At 40.4% G+C, this 21,589-nt stretch overlaps 1 protein-coding gene across 1 annotated transcript in view; it reads left to right on the top strand.

Annotated features, from left to right (window-relative positions):
* The first annotated feature begins 875 nt into the window (after window positions 1-875).
* The window catches only part of zmym2 (zinc finger, MYM-type 2), a 38,940-nt gene continuing 18,226 nt past the window's right edge, over window positions 876-21,589 (top strand). The window contains exons 1-10 of the mRNA XM_040148126.1: window positions 876-976; window positions 9,075-9,785; window positions 10,174-10,342; window positions 14,092-14,246; window positions 15,187-15,335; window positions 15,682-15,844; window positions 17,378-17,590; window positions 19,484-19,634; window positions 20,268-20,383; window positions 21,366-21,491. Coding sequence (XP_040004060.1) covers window positions 9,090-9,785; window positions 10,174-10,342; window positions 14,092-14,246; window positions 15,187-15,335; window positions 15,682-15,844; window positions 17,378-17,590; window positions 19,484-19,634; window positions 20,268-20,383; window positions 21,366-21,491 — 1,938 coding nt within the window. The 5' untranslated portion in view covers window positions 876-976; window positions 9,075-9,089. The remainder of the gene's footprint in view (window positions 977-9,074; window positions 9,786-10,173; window positions 10,343-14,091; window positions 14,247-15,186; window positions 15,336-15,681; window positions 15,845-17,377; window positions 17,591-19,483; window positions 19,635-20,267; window positions 20,384-21,365; window positions 21,492-21,589) is intronic.

Consider the following 21,589-nt stretch of genomic DNA (forward strand, 5'->3'; position numbering starts at 1 on the left):
AAAATAAAAAAATAATTAGAAAGAAATTAAGAAATACGAATGGATGCCTTCAGAGACGATAATAAATGATGAGGTCTCACTCCGCCTCTACCTTCGGCCACAGTAAACGTGAGCCTTTATGCAAGAGGGACTTAAAGAGCCGTACCGGTGTTTTTTTTTGTGTCTATTAGCTCCTCAACTGTGTATTTACTGACTTGGGCGGATTATGGAAACAACAGGCCTCTGTGCACACACATGTGAACATGCTTTACTTCACAATCTCACCAGGCCTCCAATCGGTGTGTTACGTCCTGTAAAATAAAATTCATACAGAATATTGATAAAATTGCAGTCATAGTAATACTTTCTGCTTTTCACTGACAGATTATCATGTGCATACATACATATATGTGCATATATATATATTGACACACACACATACACACACACACACTCATATATTTACACTACCGGTCAGAACTTTCCAAACACATGTTTTTCCAGTTGTTCCTGAAATTTAATGTGCAATGTGTAAGTTACGAGTTCAACAGCACCACAAACTCACTTCTCTAAAACAGTTTTTTTAACACAGATTGAAAAATTATAGCCTTCATGAAGGGGGGACTTATTGCAGGACTGTTGTTTTAGACTGTATTAGTTTTACCTAGGTGTTCCTAATAAACTGCCAACTGATTGCATTACCTATATATATATATATATATATATATATATATATATATATATGTGTGCATATATATATATACATATATATATATAGATAGATAGATAGATAGATAGATAGATAGATAGATAGATAGTGCCGCAGACTTATGTGTGCTTGCTTTCAGTTTTCTAATGAAGACTGTACGGAGTGAGCCATCTGTGCGATGGACGATCTTTGGACGGAAAGTGGAAAGTTCTACGTTGTGCGCACGCGCTCCCCGGGATTAATGTCAAGACACAAAAGTGGCGCTACACCGTTTCGAGCTCTCCTCCGGTAAGAGAATTTCACAGACGTTTTTTTATATTCCACTTTTACCCCTTATTCAGTGAAAGTTTCGGGAACTTGTGCGGGGCGTCAGGCGGATGCCCGGGGACTCCCACGGGGGTCACACCGGGGCGAGGACACACGTTTGGGGACCAATAAGCAGTTAATTTGGACAGATTTTTGCGCCCCGCTCTGTGTGCTGTGGCCGCTGCCGCCTCTAGTCTCCAGTATTGTTCAGTTGGCTCCCTAATGGCGGACGGCAGGCAGTACTGTTTTCCGCTGGGGAAGGAGGAGGAGGGAAAGGGGGAGGGGGAGGGGGAGGTTGGTGGTGGGGGGGCGGGGGGGGGCAAATTGTATATGGCTGAGAAAATGCTGGGCTTATACCTGGCTTTGGGTCACGGTAACTCCCGGGAGACTCATGTAAACAAGGTGCGGAGGTCCGTTTCAGCCCCGTTGTTTACCACCGCACGACACAAATGAAGACAGTTCCTGTGATACGTAACGCTAGGGCGCCCCCTGCGGCGGCCGGGTACATCTGCCACTGATTGCGCCAGGGTGGACTCCGTGCAGGGTAACTTTCCAATTAAAACCCCGGCGTCACAGGTATCACAAAAATCGGGGTTTTTATTCGGATTCAGTGGCTGATGCGGTGGCACTGGCATGTGTGCGACCAGAAGAAATAACCTGGAGGAGCATTTGGAGGCATTTGGGGGGGGGGGTTGTGTAGTATAACCCCACGTTGCCAGTCGTCAGGGGGTTGTGTTAGTGAGTGTCAGTGTGAATAAAGTCTATTTTTATCAATTTGATCCGAATAAGTTGTGATCATTTTTAGTGGTATTTTAACAATGGCGCAGTCTGTGTCTGCTCTCCTCCCCTCGATGCGCCGCTAATCCAATGGCTGTTTGCGCCAGGAAGGGCAGGGGTGGGAACGGAGCGGAACGGAACACCCTGAACCACGTTTCTTCTGGATCCCAACTTGGAAGCCAACCTACCCTCGCATTTACCCGGGTTATTTATGGAAGACTTGCGCGGCTCAGGTAGTGCTGGTTCTGTTTATTGTCCTTGATTAAAGTTTCGGACCTGCTCTTCAAAGCCAAGTTTATTAAATATTACCGATTGAAAAAAAAAGAGAGAGAGAGAGAGAAGAGAAGCTCGGATCAGGTCGAGTGATAGCCACCGCGGTAACCGGGTGCCTGGACCGGATTTGGTGCTGTGGCGGTCCTCGTCATGGAACTGAGCTTCTAGCCGGTGTTAGTAATCAAGGGCACGGCCAGGGGGACTTTAGCGGACCCTGAAAGCTTGGTACAGGCTGTCCCTGTGTGCTGATTTTTTTTTTTTTTTTTTCCCTTAACGTTTCAGAGTGTAGCTCGTCGGATGCGCGGAGCTCAGAATAGTCCGGGTTTAGTTTTGCATTCAGATGCCAGGTAACCGGAATGGACTATATTTTCGCCCATCAGCTGGCCTTGGGGGATGCTCTGGTGGCTGCGCATTACGCATCACTTCTCAGTGACATAAGCCTTATATAATAATCTCAGGCGTTTGATTTGAATATGTTATTAGTCGGTCGTTATCTGCGCAGCTGGCGCAAACAGCTGCATGTCTCCACTTTGTGACCTGCCGGGGGGAAAAAAACAAAAAAAAAGATGTCAACTTGGCTTCATACGCAAGCTGATTGCGTTGGATAGGTAGACGGAGCACCTATGTAAGGTGATGATGTGGCTGTGGTTGGCCTGGCGCAGGCGTTGATTTTAACAGCCTTGCCTGCTGAGGGATTTGTTGCACGGAGGCAGTCTCACCCCAGCGCCAGACCACCTCTATGTCCACCTGGTGTTGACGTTGGGAGCAAGGTTGCATGTCAGAGCTCATTAACGCTGGATCTTCGTTTCCCTCTCATCCACGTGAATGCAGCTTGGCTCATAGCTCTGCATTGCAGTCTGAACTGAGTCTAGACCAGGCTATTTTTTCCCCTCAGAGCACTCCTGAGTTGTTTTGCACATAGATTCCTTCTGTTGGTGTAATATCAGGCCAAAAACCTCTGATGCTTTTTTGGTGCAGCAGTAGCTCAGTTTGGCTTTGGGGAAGTGTTGCACATGGGATATGGGTGCCATTGAGTCCTCTACCTATAATTTCACACCGCTGAACCCCACGGTCACAGACAGATGTGTTATAACCCTCACACATGAGGTCTCTAGACATAGGGTTGTATTATATCTTCTAAAATAACAGCTCGAATTGGATTACACTCACAGTCACTGTGCTTGGAGGATGGTTTGGAATTCCATCCTGTTTTTGAACACTGGAGAACATCTTATTGATCTTGAATGTCATGCTGTTTTGGCTATTGCTTCCTGTCACGTGGTCACCGTGAGCAACTCTTCCTCTTCCAGCTTCAGTGTTCTACAATCAAGTAGATCTGCAAACATACTGTATACTGGTACAACGTCCTGCCTGAGTTGCAGCAGTCGGGTAGTTGTATTGTATGCAGTGTTTTTATTCAGAAGTACACACCTGGATGAACTTTAACACAAGCAAGTGACATTTCACATCAATTTAACTCAAGAACATTTCAGGAAAAAACATTAATTAATTTGTTTTTACTTTAATAGAAACTAGGCAAAAATACAAAACATGTTAACAAATCAACAAGCACGTATTTGAACTTTTCTTGCCCTCAATTGCAAAAAAAACCATCAAATACTGGATGTTTTTAATGAAAGGAATTAATCATTGCCACTCCATGCAATGAGTTAGTCAATCAACAATACTAATCTGCAACAATTCTGATAATCAGATCATTTTTTGTTGTTGTTGTTGTTGTGCTTTTGTTTTTTTGTTTTTTTTGTTTTTTTTTAAGTTAATATACTGACAAAAACACCAATAACACTCTGGTTCCAGTTTCTTAAATGTCAGGATTTGAAGCTTTTCATCGTCATACATGATGTTAAACTAAATATCTTTGGGTTTTGGACTATTGGTTGGACAAAACAAGCCATTTGAAGACATCACCTTGGACTGTGATAATTTAGAACAGGCATTCTCTAAGATTTTCTGACATTTTATAGACAAAACAATTTATCAAGAAAATAGTAAGCAGATTGATCGATAATGAAAATAATCGTTAGTCGCAGCCCATCTGGAGAACTCCAATTAAAAGTGCATTGCACTGACACCAGACAAAGTTTTCCATTCTATAGTAACCCGTTAATGTTATTACTAGGAAATTATTTTTCATGTAGCCCATATCTTTTAACTCTCCTTTTCCAATGGTCAGTAATAGCGGTGTCAGGGTAGGATAGCACGGATTTTATACAAGGGTTGGGGTGTAAAACAATCAATACAGCATGATATTCTGAATGTATGGTCCTGGTCCAAGTGTCTAATTGGCGTGCTGTGAATACAGGTGTTAAATGTTTGACTTTTGGTGAGTCAGTTAGAGGTGCTGGTTCACCTTGATATTTGCCTTTGCGGGTTTAGTTTGAGGCTTTACTGAGCAAATATCCCATTAAATGCCTTCTAGTCAGTGTCACCACTGCATTTAATATAGTTTTCACAGTTTTGCTCATTTGTTGTCAGAATTTTATTTTTTATCAGGGCTTGGTATCAAACAAAAATACTTTTCTGGTACTGTTCAAAATGCATCTGTACCAAAAGCTGACATTTAATGTGTGGTCATATTGGTAATGCACTTTTAGATTGAAATCAATATTCAATATTATATATTCACATTATATCATATTATATCAAATTTTATTTATTAAGGAAAAGTTTTTGTAAATTTGTTTGTGTTAAGATAACAATAAAATCTAAGAATTTTGGCCTCTTTTGTTAAATAAAAAACAAATAAAAAACACTTTCTCAAAATAAGGTATTGGTATAAGCAACCCAAGTATAGTACTTGTACTTTTATTGAAAATGTTTAAATTATACTCATCCCTGATGCAGGACCATCACATTGGATTTGAGGCATTTGTTATTTTGTCCACCTCCTTTTTCTTGCCATTAGTATGAAGTAAATGTCAGCCATCAGTAGCAGATCAACTCCATATTTTTTTGAAAGTACGCCATAAACAAAAACATCCCAGGAAGTCTGTTTTTTATGCTTGAAGCAAACTAGTGGAAAATAAATGTAGTTTTAAGGTGTAGAAGTTTTCGGACTTCACATTCTGGAAAATACAGACAGATGAATACTGCAGATTTCATTTATACTTGACTGTAGACAGCTGTGAGACTTTACATCTCAAGATACTTGTTGTGTGAAATAATCTCTGGTCATAGAGAGATGTTTTCCAGTTTGTAAATGTGATTTTTCATTGAGCCCTGTGGGAAGGTCGGGCTCACCTGATGTGGAAAGCACATCAGCTCAGAGACTGATTGGGACTGGGCATGAATCAGGAAAGTCTGTGTAAAGGATGAACTTTCTAACCATTAGAAATGAACTAAAAATATCAGTAATATTTGGCATTTACCATACCATACCAAAAAAACTCTACTTGGTCATGAAGCCTACACGTGGGGAAAGTGACAGTTAAAAAATCCGGAGAGAAAAAAACAACCAACACTCATCCTCTCAAAGGTCTACCTGTTTCCCACCGAGGTACCACCATAGCACTATGACTTTTACTGGATGCACCCCACAGTGCTGGGGGCAAAATGGCTGCCGCAGTGTTGTCATGGCAGTGACCTGGCTTCTTATGTAGTGTAGGCTGTGCTCTGTTATAGCTCTAAAGGTTGTATTCAGGTGTTGTCGGGCCCTTCCTGTTCTGGTTGACTGTCGGGGTGAAGAGAAATGTTGTGAAGAGCTGTTGTGTGTGTTTTCTCTCTCTTTGTGTGTGTGTGTGTGTGTGTGTGTGTGTGTGTGTGTGTGTGTGTGTGTGTGTGTGTGTGTGTGTGTGTGTGTGTGTTTATCGTGTTTCTGTGCTGCAGCTGTCAGCAGTGATGTGATGTGTGGCTTACAGCCACCCTCACTGGCTGTGTAACATGAAAAGGAGATTTTGACAGAAACAGATAAACATAGAAAGTGCAGACATCCCCAAAAGTGCTTTAAATAATATTTGATCATGAATCTGGCACCAAATCAGCCTACAATGTTTTTTTTATTATATTTCTTCTTTTTCTTGATTTATAGTGATACTGAAGAAGCCCACATTTGGAAACACTTCACTTTTAAAAGGAATGTTAACGTTCAGGGTGTCTGCAGGTCTTGAAAAGTCTTTAAAAGCATTGTTTTCAGTTTACTCAAAAGAAGGTCTTTAGTGGTATTAAAAAGTTTGAAATGTAATTTGCAAAGGTCTTAAATATTTTCTCTAGCCTGAGATAGGCAGTTATTTTAGCTATGAATAAACTGTTTTGGTATATGATTTAATTTTGATAAAAATGTTTTGGGTTTTTTTTATGGAATTTTAGCAAAAAAACTGGCTCGCACATCTTCATTGCTAATGTTCCAGACCTCTGACCGCATGTAAAATTATATGTGAACCTGAAATAAATTAGTTATTTTTAACCGGTTAATCCATTCATCGATCTATTTTCTGCAGTTTATCCAGGTCATTTATAATAATTAATGTTATTATTAGGAATTATTGTTGTATACAGCTGAAAAATGTGATAAATATCAATAAATCAATGCACTTAGGTTCTTATCACCCCTACTGCTCTTCAGTGATATCTTTCAGATTTTAACTGCTATGATGGTGAAAAATTGGTGATGGTATTAAATTGCATTCAATTTGTTATTTAAAAGTCTTAAATTTAATTTGGTGAACCCTGCAGAAACCCTGATGGTGAGCACTGCATATACATTCCTGAATAGCCGTTTTTAATTTCTGTATCACAGGATGATATCGAAATAATTTAAATATTTTGTCAGCCAACTCTTCAGCGCCCAGATGTAGAGCACAGAGAACATGTCCCTGTGGTGGTGGTGGTTGGCCTTACTGTCACCACGGCAACCAAGGTGTAGCTTCACTGGTTGCCGGGGGCAACAACAGAGTGGCTGTGTGGAGCATCACGTAGGGGTAAGGAGCAGGGCGGGAGGGAGGGATGGAGGGATGTGAAAGACAGCAGGTGAGAGGAGTAGTAGAGTGCAGGGTAGTTGGGTAAGGACAGGTAGATAACAGAAAGAGAGAAAGAGGAGGAGGAGGAGGAGGAAGATATGTTAGGATGAGGAGGAGCAAAGTTGCCCCCGTTGCTCGACAGGCACGTAGCAGTTCTTTGGAGTCTACATTCAGCCGTGGAGACATCGCCTCCACTGTTGCCTCTGCTGAGCCTTAGCTGCCTCCCTTTTCATAGTGCTTTCCTGTGGTAAATGCAACCAGAAAGAAAAGGCTTGACTCTCGATCACAAAGACCTCCACCATCCCTCCACGTTATCAGTATTGGAGCTGCAACGATTAGTTGATCGACAGAAAATTAAACGTCCTCTATTTTGATAATCATTGAATCGTTTTAGTAATTTTCAAGCAAAAAATTGCAAAAACAAGACATTTGAATACATCTCCCTGTGCTCGTTCTGGCTTCTCAATCGTGACTGTTTGATGCTTTTCTTCTTCTTATTTGATTGTAAACTGAATCGTTGGGTTTTGGACTGTTGAGTCAGGTAAAACAAGACACTACAATGCATCTCATTGGCTGTAGTAAATTATAAGAGACATTTTTTTTTTTTTTTTTTTTTTAACAATTTTCTTACATTTTATAGACCAAACTTGTAATCGATTAAATGAGAAAGTAACTGGTAGTCTAATCAATCTTGAAAGTAATCCATTGTTGCAGCTCTAATCAATATATTTGTTTGAAGCAAAATAGAATTATTTTGGTAAAACTGTCTCAGCAAAAGTGTTTTAATAAGATAGAAGGGCAAGGTTTCTGAGTAATAACTCTTAAGATTTCAGAGCTTTACACTCTGAGGAGCTGACAAATCCGTACAAAGGTTGCAATAAAAGTGCATAAACATGTAATTCAATTTTGGTTCTACCAGTAATTTACTAAGAATTCTAACAGTGCTGAAGAAAGTGTTATCAAGGAGATCAATTGATTAGTCAATCTGTCAAATGTTTGATAACTGATAAATGGTTTTTAGGTAAATTTTCAAAGCAAAAATTTCCAAATATTCACAAATTCTAGGTTCTTAAATGAGAGGAATCAATGCTTTTTTTTGTCATGTATGGCAATAAAACGGATATATTCTGGTGTTCGACTGATGGTCAAATAAAGAAAGCAACTTGAATACATCTCCTTGAGTTTGGGTAAATATAACAAACTTAAAGATTAATCTGAAAAATGATCAGCAGATTAATTGCTGTTAATGATGCTGCAACCAGTGATTATTTTTATCAGGTTTTATGTCTCCGAAAGGACTTGTATCACTGTAAACTGATACTGTTATTTGTTCTTATTAAGTTGATGAAAGAACCATGATTTGAGCCACTTCATCAGATACAGAGGAAGAAGCCTGAAATGTACTTCTTCTTCAGCTCTGTCTGGAGTGGTGTGACTCTCTTCTGAGGGATCCCTTTGTCGTCTTTCTCTTTCCTCTTTTTTCTCTCTTGGTAGCATGTGTGCTCATTGTAAATTTCCTTAAAAATATAAAGTCTGAATGGACCTTGGTGACCTAAGCAAAGTAATACAGGAGAAATGGTCTCATCACTGCCCCAGCATCACAAAGGCATTCATTTGGACTCCAACTGTAAGCGGAGCATCCAGTCAAATTGGAGTTTCAGCTTCGTTGTAGTTTGAAATCAAAGGCTCATATCTAGGAGATGCTTGGTTGAAAGTTAGAGGGATGTTTTAAAGGCTCCGTAAACTCAACGAATATCTGAAACCCTGGGCAAATAAAATCCGAACTATTTGCATGGCTATATAGGCCACAGGTAAGATTTTTGGTGAACTGACCATCAAATATGACAAAAAATCCGCTAATGATGATAGACATAGAAAAGGTGATAGCTATAACAACCGCAATGAGTTTTCACCAGGCAGGAGGAGGTTGTGTGGGCGGAGTTTATCTGTGGGGATACCTGAGCTACCTGTACAGCTGGCAGACATCACAAAACCATTCACTGGTGCTGGCTTCACCTAATTGTCTCCTAACTGCCGTCTGTTTGTGTTGCCAGGTGGTTGCCTTAGCGATGGACGGGGAGTCAGAACCAAACCCTGTCGTAGCAGAAGAGGCAGGGGAGCGGGTGGAGCCCATGGATGCCACTCCTTCCCCCCAGCAAAAGACCACGCCCTCCTCAGAGGAGGCCGGGGAGGCAGTTTCCATGGTAACGGAAGATGATGACGCCACAAAGGAGGGCAGCACAGAGGACAATGATGATGATGTGGTTCTGGTAGGGGAGGAGGCTCCTCAGCCTTCTGCCACAACCATTTCCCAAGACACGCCCAGCACAGACGGCCTAGAGCTGGCTGCGTCTGTGGCATCTCTAGACATGTCCACTGCAGCAAAGCCTTCCGAGACCCCCACTCCTCCTGCGTCTTCCAGCGCATCCACAGTGGAAGCACCTCCAAAACCTCCAACCACAACAGCAGAGCCTATTGTCATTGATGATGAGGAGGACTCTGAACAGAAAGACACTTCCTCCTCCTCACCAGTACCCCCTGGAGGCTCCTCCGTATCCCACTCGCCAGGTGCACTCAGCAGCACCGAGCCAGATTCAGAGATCAGGATCGCCAGCGTCACCACATTGGGCTCCAGTAGCCAGAAAGGAAGCTCCACCGTTTCTGCAGTAAATAGTCCGCAGCATCCAGTGGACATCCAGGCAGACATGAACCTGATGATAACCTCGGTGACATCGCTGCAGGGAGGAGCAGCGGCTGTCACAGCGGTGAGAGTCAACAGAATGGATTTTATTTTTACATGTTGCAGTCTTCTAATTTACATTCACCTCTCCTCTGTCAAACACTGTTAACTAATTTCAGGTAGAGACAGTTCTTCTGATGTTTTGTGCTGGTAAACATGCAAGCAGGTGTTCTCTTTGGCATAGCAGGTTTATTCTTGGCAAAGTGGATAACGATACCTTAGGAATGACACTGCTGGGAGCTGATATTTTATGCCAGTATTTATTTATCCCAGATGCACTGGCTTCTCCTTTAGTTAGAGTTTTACACACTGCACAACATATGGCACACTTGTGTCTTTGGTTCCTTATCACTTTGTTTTCTAATGTTTTGTCACTTAAGTGAAAACCTAACCTAAACAACTTGTGTGTCTAGGCAGGTGAAGGCCAGGCAGAGGAAAATGGTCTGCAGATAAGCAATGCATTCAGCCTGAATCCCGACACCCCATCTGGTCGACCAACAGCCTCCTTCAACCCTGGGCGGGGCTCAGGCCCCATGGGCCAGCTGGTACAGAATGGAGACACAGGGACACACAACAGAGCAGGTGACGAATTTATTATCTAGAGGGAAATTTAACCTGGCATGTTCTCACAGAAAAAAATGTTACAATTGTGATCAAAATGAAGCGCCACCTTTGACTTTGGTCATTGCAGTTCTAGCTTTGTTTGCTTACACCTCCATTACACTTTCACCTGAAACTAATGAGCCATATCCTATGAGTGATAGCTGGCCAGATGTTTCTGTTTACTTTCATAAATTTATATTTTTGTTTTGACAAACCTGCTAGTTGCCTCCACTGGCAAGTGTGTCCCTTCAGCCCTCACTCCTCTGTTTCAAAACTTTGTTCTGTGAAATTGCTGTTTAGTTCTGTTCTTAATTTACCACCTCTTTTGGATCGAGGGCCAGAGTCCTGCACGGGTCCAATTTAGCAAACCCGCAGCTGCCCTGCACCCGCAAAGTTTGGTAACGGAACCAACCCGTTATCCGTAAATATCTCTAATTCCTGTCACTCACTTTCAAACTCGTCCAGATTGTAATTACTCAGGGCTTGCAGGCGGCTAATTAGGCTTGAAAAAAATTGCGCTGGTTTAGATGTTTTAAAAAAACTGCCTTTTTTTTTCATTTCTGTTATCTGTTTTAATTTTTTCATTCTCATGTTTATTTCACACGCCGCCCGTAAGCATTTAGTTCATTTTTACCCATGCCCTTACCTGTGAATTAATATAAACATATTTTTTGCCCGTTACACATAATTTCTGCAGGGTACTCGACCCGGTGCAGGACTCTATTGAGGGCTCCCCATACTAAGTCAGAAAAAAAGAAGAATAGTGGAGAATGGCACATTAGCCTGGATACAGTCTAGGAATGCTACAGTCATTCAGGTACCAGCCAACTAGTATCGGCCGATATATTCATTACCTTAAAATCCTGAGACAATCATAAAATGGATGTGGGTCTTTAACAATGTAACTGAAACATTATGTAAACAAGAAACCAGCTTTCTTTATTTGGGGTAAGGGATTAATGAACACAGTTCAGATAGACATTGCACATTGAGTGAAAAAACATTGTCCCCTCATTCATTAAAACGCAGGGCCATCCTGAAAAAAAAGTTGAACCTGGCTCAACTTTGCCACAACACAATGCAACATCATCCGGCAAAGCACAGTGTTGGCTAATCAAATACGTGCTGGCACACATTCCGGCTGGATTTATTTGTAATGTGAACAGCATATTTCAGCAGTTTACCTTGCGCTCGTCATGACAGAGGATTAAATGATTACTGCTGTGATAATTTTCCAGAGTTGTAAAATCCTTCCTCGTATTATTATAAAACATTGTGCAGTGTTGTGTGTCAGATAAGCCTTCAAACTGTTCGATCTATTACTCCAACTGGCTTTCCTGGATGCTTTGTCTCATCATCTCACTGGTACCTGAAGTTACGCACCTCAACCAATACAGCCCATTGTGTTTTTTAACACAGGGCCGTCTTTGGTTTGAATGCTTGGTGCCACAGCTATACTTTTGCTGGAGAAACAATAATTCTTTGCTATGTATACACTTAAAACTGAGTGTCACAACAGGGTTTTTATAATAGTGTATGTGCACCAGAAAGGACCAGACATGGCTCTTTGTAATGCGTTGCTGTCACAGCAACACAGGAAGGTGGAAAAAAAGATTGTTGCTTTTAACTACATCCATAATAATTAGATCCAAAGTTCAGTTAAACCAGAAATTGATATACTTTAAACCTAAATAAATCATTTTTCTACAGCTAAACATCAGGCTGTTGGTAAAATTCAGGCGAATTTAAGTAAGGAAAAATTGTATTTTCTGTCGCTGCAATCTGTCTTTGCTGTCGGTCTAAATTCTGACAAAAAAAAAAAAAACAGACAAAAAACTCTTATACCACTCAGAGATGATGTTTACATCTGGCGAAAAACAGCAGAGAAAGGCGGAGAGTAAGGGAAAAATCAGGTTATTGACCAGTTGCATGCAAAGTAAATAGAGTAACAAGTATTAGCTAGTCAACCATCACTGACTTTAATTAACATCACTGTGTGCTAAGCAGCAATGAGTGTAGAGGGGTGTAAGGGCTCAATACACTTTATAATAATAGGACAGCGTCTTGTGAAATCATGCTTTCATAAGACAAAGAATCACACTGTAAACTTGTTCTTGCCAACTTCTCCCCTGTCATACTTGTTTTCAACATTAGAACACTATGAATTGTGGGTAATTGCTTGGAGCAAAATCTGCAGCATTGCAGACCTACGGAGAGTGTGCACACAGGGCTTAAATAGTTCCCACCTGTACCGTAAGCCACTTTCTGTTTTCATGGTGGGGCAGTTCTGAGCCAACTCGCTGGCTTTAAAGTCTGAATTGATAAAGTGGGACATTGGGACTCATCTTGAGACAGTTTTATGTTCCTGTCTAGCTCCACACGGGCTCCAGATGGTGCTGTTGACTGCAGTGATACTCTCTTCATAAGCTGGCTTCTGAAGGATTACTTTTTTCAGATGCATCATAGTTTCACATCTGCAGCTTAAGTCAGTGCGTCAGAATCGCATTTTAAGCTGCCACTTCTTGCTGCGCAGCATCTTATCCAGCTTTACAACCACAAAAACATCAAACCATGATTTGACTTGAGATGCAACAAGTGTGAAGCTGTGTCAGTGGAAGCCAGATGGATTGTTGTTAACATGAACTGTGACGCTACTTCCTGGTTGTCATTTTAACCAGAATTGTGATACAGTTGTAAAAATTGATATTTTATCATCTGATTGGTCAAAATGCTACGTTTTGGGGCGCCCTGGTAGTCTAATGGTTAAGGCACATACCACATGCCTGCTATGTCCCTGGTTCATTCCCAGCTGGGGACCTTTGACACACGTCATACCCCTGTGTCTCCCTTGGTTTCATGTCTGCCTCTCCACCATCATCTGTCCAATAAAAACAAAAACAAAAAAGGCAAATAAATCTTAAAAAAATGTTTTCATGAACGGAATGCAGGGAAGGTAAACATGCCCAGACTTCTGAAGCTAAAGAAGTTGGTTGTTGGATGTTGAATTAATAAAATACAAAAAGATGCAATGAAATAAACCGTATGGCCAAAAGTAAATGGAAACCCATACTTGACATCTATACTTTTTTAAAGATTTCAGTCAACTCTTCTGGGAAGGGTTTCCACAAGACTTTGGAATCTGGCTGCAGAGTTTCGCTCTGATTCAGCCACAGTGGCTGCCGGGCAGTAAGACCTGGCTCGCATTTGGTTTTTCAGTTCTGCTGTGGTATGAAGAGATCCCTTAACCGAAACTAAGGGACCTAGCCTAAACCATGCAAAACAGCCATAGACCCTGAGTACACAAAGCTATGTGCACAGGGTTATCACATATTTTCGACATATTTCACCAATAAAACATTAAGACATGAGATAAATTGGTTGAATTTTCAGAGACCTTTCTTCAAAATGTTTAAGAAAAGCACCAAGGGTTGGTGCTTAGTACCTGATAATATTATGTACAAGTGTACATAATTCACAAGTGCTGTCACATTTCATTATTTTACCAGTAGCATTTGTGACTCTATTTTTGGAGGACAACTCCAAAGTTAAGGCAATTCCAAAAGGAGGGAAATGGATAAAATGCAGAGTTAGGACAAGGCTTCAGTTTTGCTCTGACAAACTGAATCGTCCTGATAAATTTACATTTTCTGTTTTAATTGTCAACTCAGAAAAACAAAGACCTGCAGGATGGAGACAACTGTTAACTTTGTTTGTTTCTTTCCCTCCAGATTCGTGGATCTCCCAGTCAGCGTCAGTCCCCCGCAACCAAAAACAGACAGGAGTAGATTCCCCGTCACCAGCCACCTCGCTGCCCAAACCTCCAGGCCAGTCTTCCTCATCTACTTCCTCCTCAGGCTCCCAGCAACAGCCCAGGACAGTCAAGGTGATCCACTCTTTTCATCCAGGTCCGGTGTTGTTACATTAGGTGTAGTTCATAATGTACAGGAGGACATTGACATGGCAGACAAACTAGAAATTTTATTTTATTTTACAACTTTAAATCCAGAGTTGGGGGTTCAGTTGTCCATGCAACTTTAGTATCTGTGCATTGTATTTTCATATAAAGCATGTTGCGGCAATCCCGATGCTCCATTGAAAGTATATGTGAAGTAATATAGTCTCCCTGCTGTTAAACGGTTGTGGCACAGTAACTAAATGCAATGACTGCAGTTAGAAGTACTGTGTCTGTGCATATTGTGCATACATTTACACAGCCAGTTGTCACAGAATTCACTCTGTAGCAACTTTACAGCCACCACATGGGTTAATTAGTATAAATGTAACATGGTAGACAAACCGGAAATTTATTTAATTTTAAACAACATGTGGGATTTAACACATAATCTCCTGCATTCATTACCTCGTTTAATTCTTCAGTTATCGTATATTTCCTGTGTTAACCAATGAACACTATTTTTGCAGTTTAGTTGTATTGTTTTACTGCATTTGGATGGGAGTGCAACAGCGGTTTGTGTAATAGAAAATGTAGGTTTGTTTTTTTGGTTTTTTTTTGGTTTTTTCTTATTCCTCTTATGTCTCTCTTACTTTCAGTGCCCTATTTTAGTCTGTTAGCTGTGTTTTGGTTCAGCTGAAAGGGAACCAGCTGTTGTTTGGAGGAGGGTGTGCTAAATGTATAGACCCAAAGTGCACAGTCTCTTTGGATACAAGGCTGAAAATGTTTTACATGACCAAAATGTACCTGCAGAGCTTGTACAGAAGGGAAAACTCCTTTTACTGGCACCTAATAGAGTAAGGTCATAGATTACTTATTTCCATTGTAAAACTCCCCTGCAGTTAAATCTTGTTGTATTTGTTCACTCCAGGTGACCTGTGCTAACTGTAAAAAGCCTCTGAAGAAAGGCCAAACAGCCTACCAGCGTAAAGGCTCCACACACCTGTTCTGCTCCACCACCTGTCTCTCTGCCTTCTCACACAAACCCGCCCCCAAGAAGAGCTGCACCATGTGCAAAAAGTGAGTCTCAAACAGAAGGTGCTGGAAGCCCAATAAACAGGCGCCATTTCATGGTTCGAATTTAGGATTGTACATGTGGGGTACATTCAAAAGTGGTGGGGTTGTAACCATAAACCAAATCTGCTTTTCAGTTTGAGTTTCAATTAAGGTAAAAGATTTGTTCTTTTTTGAGCCTTTTTGAGTTAATTGTTTGTCCCATTTAATATTTGAGTTCATATCTTTGCAAATCCGAATCACAATATTTAAACACAAAGACAGCTATTACTTTTTTTTTTTTACAAACTGATGTAAAATTTTCTCTAGATGCTCTGCTATGTGTACTATGTGATGTATTTGTGTTTTTCAGGGACATCACAAACATGAAAGGTACCATCGTGGCCCAGGTCGACTCCAGCGAGTCTTTCCAGGAGTTCTGCAGCACAGGCTGCCTAGGCGCATATGAGAACAAGCAAAACCCGCCCAAATCGGGCCTCAAAACCAAATGTACTGTCTGCGGAAAGCTCACAGAGGTCAGTCTGCCTGTCACACTTGACAACACATACTCCTCTATTGCCCATTTATCTGTCGTTCTTAGCCAGATCAAGACACATGCCTCTCTATTCATGACAATGGAATTAATAATTGAGTAGCAATGGGCAAAAAAAGTAAAAGTGAGAGCAGAGGGAAACAGGTTGACGGGCATTAATGGCATTCTCTGACTTACCAGTGTATTAGTTACACCTACGCAGTGTAATACAATCTGAAGGTGTCCCTAATACTCTGATTCCCTTAGGGTGAACGAAACTTTACAAACACCTTTCACTGTAATATAGTCCAATACAGAGAGAGCCAGGAGCTCTGGCATGGCTGTAGATACTTAGTCTTCTTAGGCTTCATCTTCTCTTCATCCTTTACATCATTGTCTTGGATGTTTGTTTTAAACAACTGTCTGTCACTGTCCCACTTTCTCTGCTTTGTTTTCTTTCTCCCCAGATCACTTTCATTCAGTATTTAACTCTTTCTTGCTCCTTGTCTACCTTCACTGTTCTCTCATTCACTCTTTTTACTGTCTTTTCTTGCCTTCTTTCTTTTCTCCATTTCCCCATTTCATTATAGCTTCTTAGGGGCCCGTTTTCAGCAGGCCTTCAGCTCAGTCTCCATGGCCACCACATACAAGAACAGGAGAGTACATTAGTTCCTCCCACCTCACAATGAAGGATTACTTAGTTGGTTGGTGGTTGTGTTGAATTCATTTGTTATGTAAAACAAGAGATGGTCCTAGTTCCATTACTGTTCAAAGAATCCAAAATAAAATGAACTATCCATTCAGTTATGAGCTTGGTAAGACTTTTTTACTGTATTTTCTAGCTCACTCTTTCATCGCTAGCCAGTGCTACTGTCACCTAGCAACCACAACTATCTGCATTTGTGACATCTCAAAGTCATGTGCATTATTTATGTCTCCGTCTTGATTTCATTTGCATATAAAAGGAAGCATTATCCCTGATAAACTATGCTAAAATGATTCGCAAAGTACATAACGTGGACAGTAGACCTATGTATACATCTAAAAGCATTACTTTTCTTTCCTGTTGATTCCAGTAGCTTTATTTGACTTTAATTTGAAGCTTGTTATGCTTTGTTGTTTGGGCTGTCATCCTTGCCATTTGTCATAGATGTGTGGTGAGGTGAAATGGCTACTTGGACAGGAATCCTTCAGTGGTGTTGTGTGTATTCATGCTCCGATAATATCTGTGTTGATTAATTTCGCACACCTATGACAACTTTTGAAGGACAAATTAGTCTGTAGCACATCAAAACAAATACATGCAAGAGGTGTAGAAGCCTCCATTTTCAGTCACTGTTGGAGTTCCACTAAAAGGTTTGCTCCTGCTAGGCTAGAAGTCCATTGAAATTAAATGAATCAAAGTGTGATGCATATGTACATTCCTCTCAGACTGAAGAGAAGTGCGCCATTTATTTAAAAAAAAAAAAAAACAGGTAAATGAAGTTAAAGTTAATCAGGCCCTTGGTGCCCCTTCTGCATTTTTCTCTGTCTACAGATCCGGCACGAGGTTAGCTTTAAGACTGTGACTCATAAGATCTGCAGCGACGCATGTTTCAACGTTTACCGCAGGGCCAACGGGTTGATCATGAACTGCTGCGAGCAATGTGGCGACTACCTGCCCAGCCGAGCGTCAGCCAACCACTTTCTGCTGGTCGATGGCCAACAAAAACGATTCTGCTGCCAGAACTGCATCAGGGAGTACAAGCAGGTACTGTAGGCCCAACCACAGGCCACAGGTGTGTAAAATTTGCCAGATTGGAGCCTATGTGATTGATTCATTTATTTCATTAAATATCCACTTAAAATTGCAACTCTGCTTTGACAGCCAAAGCTCTGATATATGTCAAAGTTTCTTTTATATTAATTGAGCTGTGGTGACCCTTCCTATTCCTCACAGCTAGTAAACTTACCCACAGCAACTAAAATGTAAACACAGTAAAATGATTAGCCTGCCGTTGTTACTCGCCTCCGTAAAACATTAAAAAAAACACGCACACAAGTGGGCAAGATTGAACATGAGCTCCGTTTATCTACAAAATTTCCACAGAAAAACAAAAGGCCTATTCAAATGATGATGACTTTGGTTCAGAAAAGGGGGGGAAAAAATCAAATGTCTGCATGAAATGTGAAGGGAAATGCTAATAAAAGAAACTTTCAGATTAGATATATACTATTTTTGAACATGTAAATTAATGTTATACAACCACCTATTACTAATGGTTTGGTCAGCATGGTTTTGTTTTATTTGTATTATTCTTTCATCACAAATAGTCGTCGAAGACGAACATAGAGAGACCGAAAATGTCCTCTTCATTGCAGTACTTCTCTGCAAATGTTTATATGCATGTTGGGTTTCTTTTTGTTTTTATTTACTTATTTTTATTTTTATTTTTATTTTGGCTTGATCGTAATGGCTGATTGACTTATAGAATTTACCAGCCAGTGTCATTTTTTTTGACCCGCCAGTTGTGTAGATGGACTAGGAGTCTCCACATGATGATAGGAAGGTTTTAATGAGCACACTTCTGGATCTCTTTTAAACCTCTGGTTATTCTGTTATTCGGTTTTTGCTGAACGTGTTACAACTAAATTGCGTTGAAATTACAGGTTAGAATTGTATTTGTTGCTTGGCAACACCAGCTTAGTGGACATTTTACTAATAAGTAGAGGAAACCACCAGGGTCCATCTCATGTCAGTGATAGAAAATTTAACCAAGAGGCTTGTAGACAAAAGTTTCCTGTCTCCATGGGGTATTTAAATTTGTTTTCTTTGCTATATCTTACCAGCTCAATTGTGTACATTTCTAAAAGAACAGAGACTTAAAACTGGCAAACTTATTGCAGCAAGAGAGAGGAGAGGAATTTAAATTCTGTTATGCTTCTTAGTATTAAATGCATTTTTGAACTAAAAATAATTCAGTGATTACAGCTTTGCACACTGATGAATATTGCCTCATTTTCCACTCAGATATCTTTGGCTCTCCCTTATTTGACCTCATAGGATTAATTGAATAAAAGTGAAAAAGATACCAGGTCTTACAGCACATATTAAACATACATTTTATCAAGTAGTGCAATAATAGATTTCCAGAGCTGACGCTGCTACTTTTAGTCACTGTGGTAATAATCGGACAAAGAGTGTAATCTGTGTACTTCTGTGGCCAAGTAGTAAGAAATGGATCACAAAACAGACATCAAGACTATTGGCTAAAGTACACGGTTAGATTTGGGCAGTTTACTCCTCTAACGTTTTGAAAAGGATACATCGGGATTTCCAACAATTTGTAAGAATCTGTTTCTCTTGGTGTTCTTTTTATGTCCCTCCACCATGTTAAATGCTATGCATGGATATTTTGTCATTATGGTACTGTTTATTTAGGTGTCTGTGTGGACTGTTACGTGAATAAAACAGCTCAAAACTATTGAAAAAAATTATCATTGTTTTAGCTGTTGGAGCACCTTGTTCATTGAAATAAGCTGACATAAAAACATTTTTATTGTTTAATCAATTAGCTTTATCACGATCTTAATTTGATTTTAATTTCTTGCAGAACATTATGTCTGCTGTGGTTTGATGTGATGTTTTCCCGCTCTGTCCCAGGCGCACAGTAAACTTGCGAGCTGCCTGACTTGCAAAACGCTGATCAAGACGGGTGAGGTGCTGCACAGCCTCGGAGCAGGCAGCGCCATGGGCTCCTACTGCTCTGTCACCTGCATGAACAAGGGCAAACTCGGGTCACCCTCCTTTCTCAGTGAGTAACCAGACTACACAAGAAAGAGCATTAACAAACCTTTGGAAAAGAAATTTTCTGAACCACAAACTTTCCACGGTCAGGGATAGTAATTATTTTCTCTGAGGGTCATCCAGAATTTACCTTTCACTTTGAACCTTTCACCGTGATAGTTTTTTTGTTTAGATCAGAATATGTAAGACCACCAGGTAGAGTTCTGCACATTTCCATAGGTCCCATAAAATGTTCAGCAGATGTCGGTGACACAAGATTAGGCTGCGAGTTGGCAGCAGCGAAACATAATGAGAATTTATCCTGATAAGGGCTGGGTAGCCTACTGCTTGTGTTCAGAATGAATCTATTTCTCTGTCTGAATGTATTTTGGTTTGGTTTGTTTGTTGGTTTTGTTTGATGATTGATAACTGACTTGACAAAGCAGCAGAGAAAAGCTCCACTTAACCTGTTTGTTCACTCCTGGTCATTGGTATTCATCCCAGCAAACCAAGGGGCCTTACCAAACTTTAAAACATCTAATACACAAGTAGGAAGAGTAGTTACTTACCATTTCCAAAAAAAAAAATAAGAAAAGGACACAAGCATGTATGATAGATGCATTTTTGTGCAAGTTTTAATGTTTAATGTCTGTGTGTGTAGATACGGAGCCCACGTGTCACTTCTGTAAGAGGAATTCATTACCGCAGTACCAGGCCACGCTGCCAGAGGGAAACATCCTCAACTTCTGCAGCTCACAATGTGTTACCAAGTTCCAGGTGGGGGCTCTTGTTTCATTTCAAATCAGAAAACACAATAAAAAAAAGTTTTTAAATGCAAATTAACTAGTCATACTTGGGGACATTGCATCGTGTCCCTCTGATGTGTCCTGGATTCATTTCCACAATAGTTCTTTGATAAGGTTGAAGGAAACCTTATATTGTATTCTGCAGCTGCAGTGTAGCTGCTGTGAGGACGAAGCAGGATGCTGCTGAAAACAAGCATACATACATACTGATGCCTTGCAGTAAATAGTTCAGATAAATGGATCAAACTACACTCAGAACTAGTGAAATGATCTCTATAAATTAGTAAGGACATAAAATTGTGTTATACCTGAAAAAATTAATGGTCAGCATTGCGTAAATAAAACCAACATTAACCTCTAACATATACCCATTTGACACATCTTCATAAGAACAGGAGCTGAAAACACAAACATAGACCACCACAGGTTCCCTCAGTAGAGTTCATTACCTGATAAGCTTTTTATCAGCATGTTGCATAAATTTGCATAGTAATGAGAAAATTAGTTTTCTTCAAACTGCCACTACATGGTAACATGGTTTTTAGAGTTCATATAATACCACCCACGTGCAAAGCAAGTTTGTGGGCATAGAGATATTTGCAAGCCAGTGCGTTAATTAGTTTCATTAATCACCTCAATAGTAGAGCCAGGTGATGTGTTTTGATATATCAATTATCAAGATACTTCAGGAGGAGCATTAGAAATGTTGGCTCTAAGTTCAATTCAATTCAATTCAATTTTATTTATACAGCAGCCAAATCATAACAGGGGTTAGCTCAGGGCACTTTTCATATAGAGCAGGTCTAGACCGTAATCTTTATAGTTATATTTACAGAGACCCAACATTCACCTCATGAGCAAGCACTTGGAAACAAGGGCAAGGAAACACTCCCTTTTAACAGGTAGAAAGCCAACGCGACAAAATTTTTAATTTTCTCCATGTGATTTTGCAGAATGCTACTCTTCAAACAGCCACCAATGGACAGACACCCCTCTCCACTCTAAACAACACCGTCCAGCTGAAATGTAACTACTGTCGAGGAGCGTTCAGTTTGAAGCCTGAAACTCTGGATTGGGAGGTGAGACCATGTTTTAATTTTCATACTGATATCACAGTCAGACAGTCAATGTCTTTTTCTTCCACAAATAATGCTCTATAGTAGTGTAAAGTACCATA

The sequence above is a fragment of the Xiphias gladius genome, chromosome 16, assembly GCF_016859285.1.
Source record: "Xiphias gladius isolate SHS-SW01 ecotype Sanya breed wild chromosome 16, ASM1685928v1, whole genome shotgun sequence".
NCBI classification, from domain to species: domain Eukaryota; kingdom Metazoa; phylum Chordata; class Actinopteri; order Istiophoriformes; family Xiphiidae; genus Xiphias; species Xiphias gladius.